This window comes from Pteropus vampyrus, unplaced genomic scaffold (assembly GCF_000151845.1).
Source record: "Pteropus vampyrus isolate Shadow unplaced genomic scaffold, Pvam_2.0 Scaffold329, whole genome shotgun sequence".
Classification (NCBI taxonomy): domain Eukaryota; kingdom Metazoa; phylum Chordata; class Mammalia; order Chiroptera; family Pteropodidae; genus Pteropus; species Pteropus vampyrus.
The window spans coordinates 863,417-863,748 of record NW_011889110.1 but is presented as its reverse complement, the minus strand read 5'-3'; the positions used below and the strand labels follow the sequence as shown (position 1 = coordinate 863,748).

The 332-nt window shown below is 59.3% G+C and overlaps 1 gene segment (V, D, J or C); it reads left to right on the top strand.

Annotated features, from left to right (window-relative positions):
• Window positions 1–261, top strand: part of LOC105304124 — a 2,918-nt gene extending 2,657 nt beyond the window's left edge. Inside the window, 1 exon segment of the V gene segment in view lies at window positions 86–261. Coding sequence covers window positions 86–190 — 105 coding nt within the window.
• Window positions 262–332: the final 71 nt, after the last annotated feature.

Below are 332 nucleotides of genomic sequence, written 5' to 3'. Positions count from 1 at the left end.
GGGGCCGAGGCTGTGAGCTGTGTGTCTGTGGTCATGTGTGACGGGGCCCGCGGGGCCCTCACCTCCCTGCCCTCTGTTTCAGCAGGCCCCGGGCTCGGTGCGCTCGTCACTCAACAGCCCAGCACGGCCATCTGCAGGAGCGGAGGCTCTGTTGTCATCGACTGCCATGCCGTGGACCTTCAGGCCATAAATGTGTTTTGGTATCGTCAGTTCCCGCAACAGGGCCTCACACTGCTAGCGACTTCTATCCTGGACTCCAGCGTCAAATACGAACAAGGTTTCACGGCGACCAAGTTTCCCATCGGTCATCCAGACCTAAAGTACTCCAATCT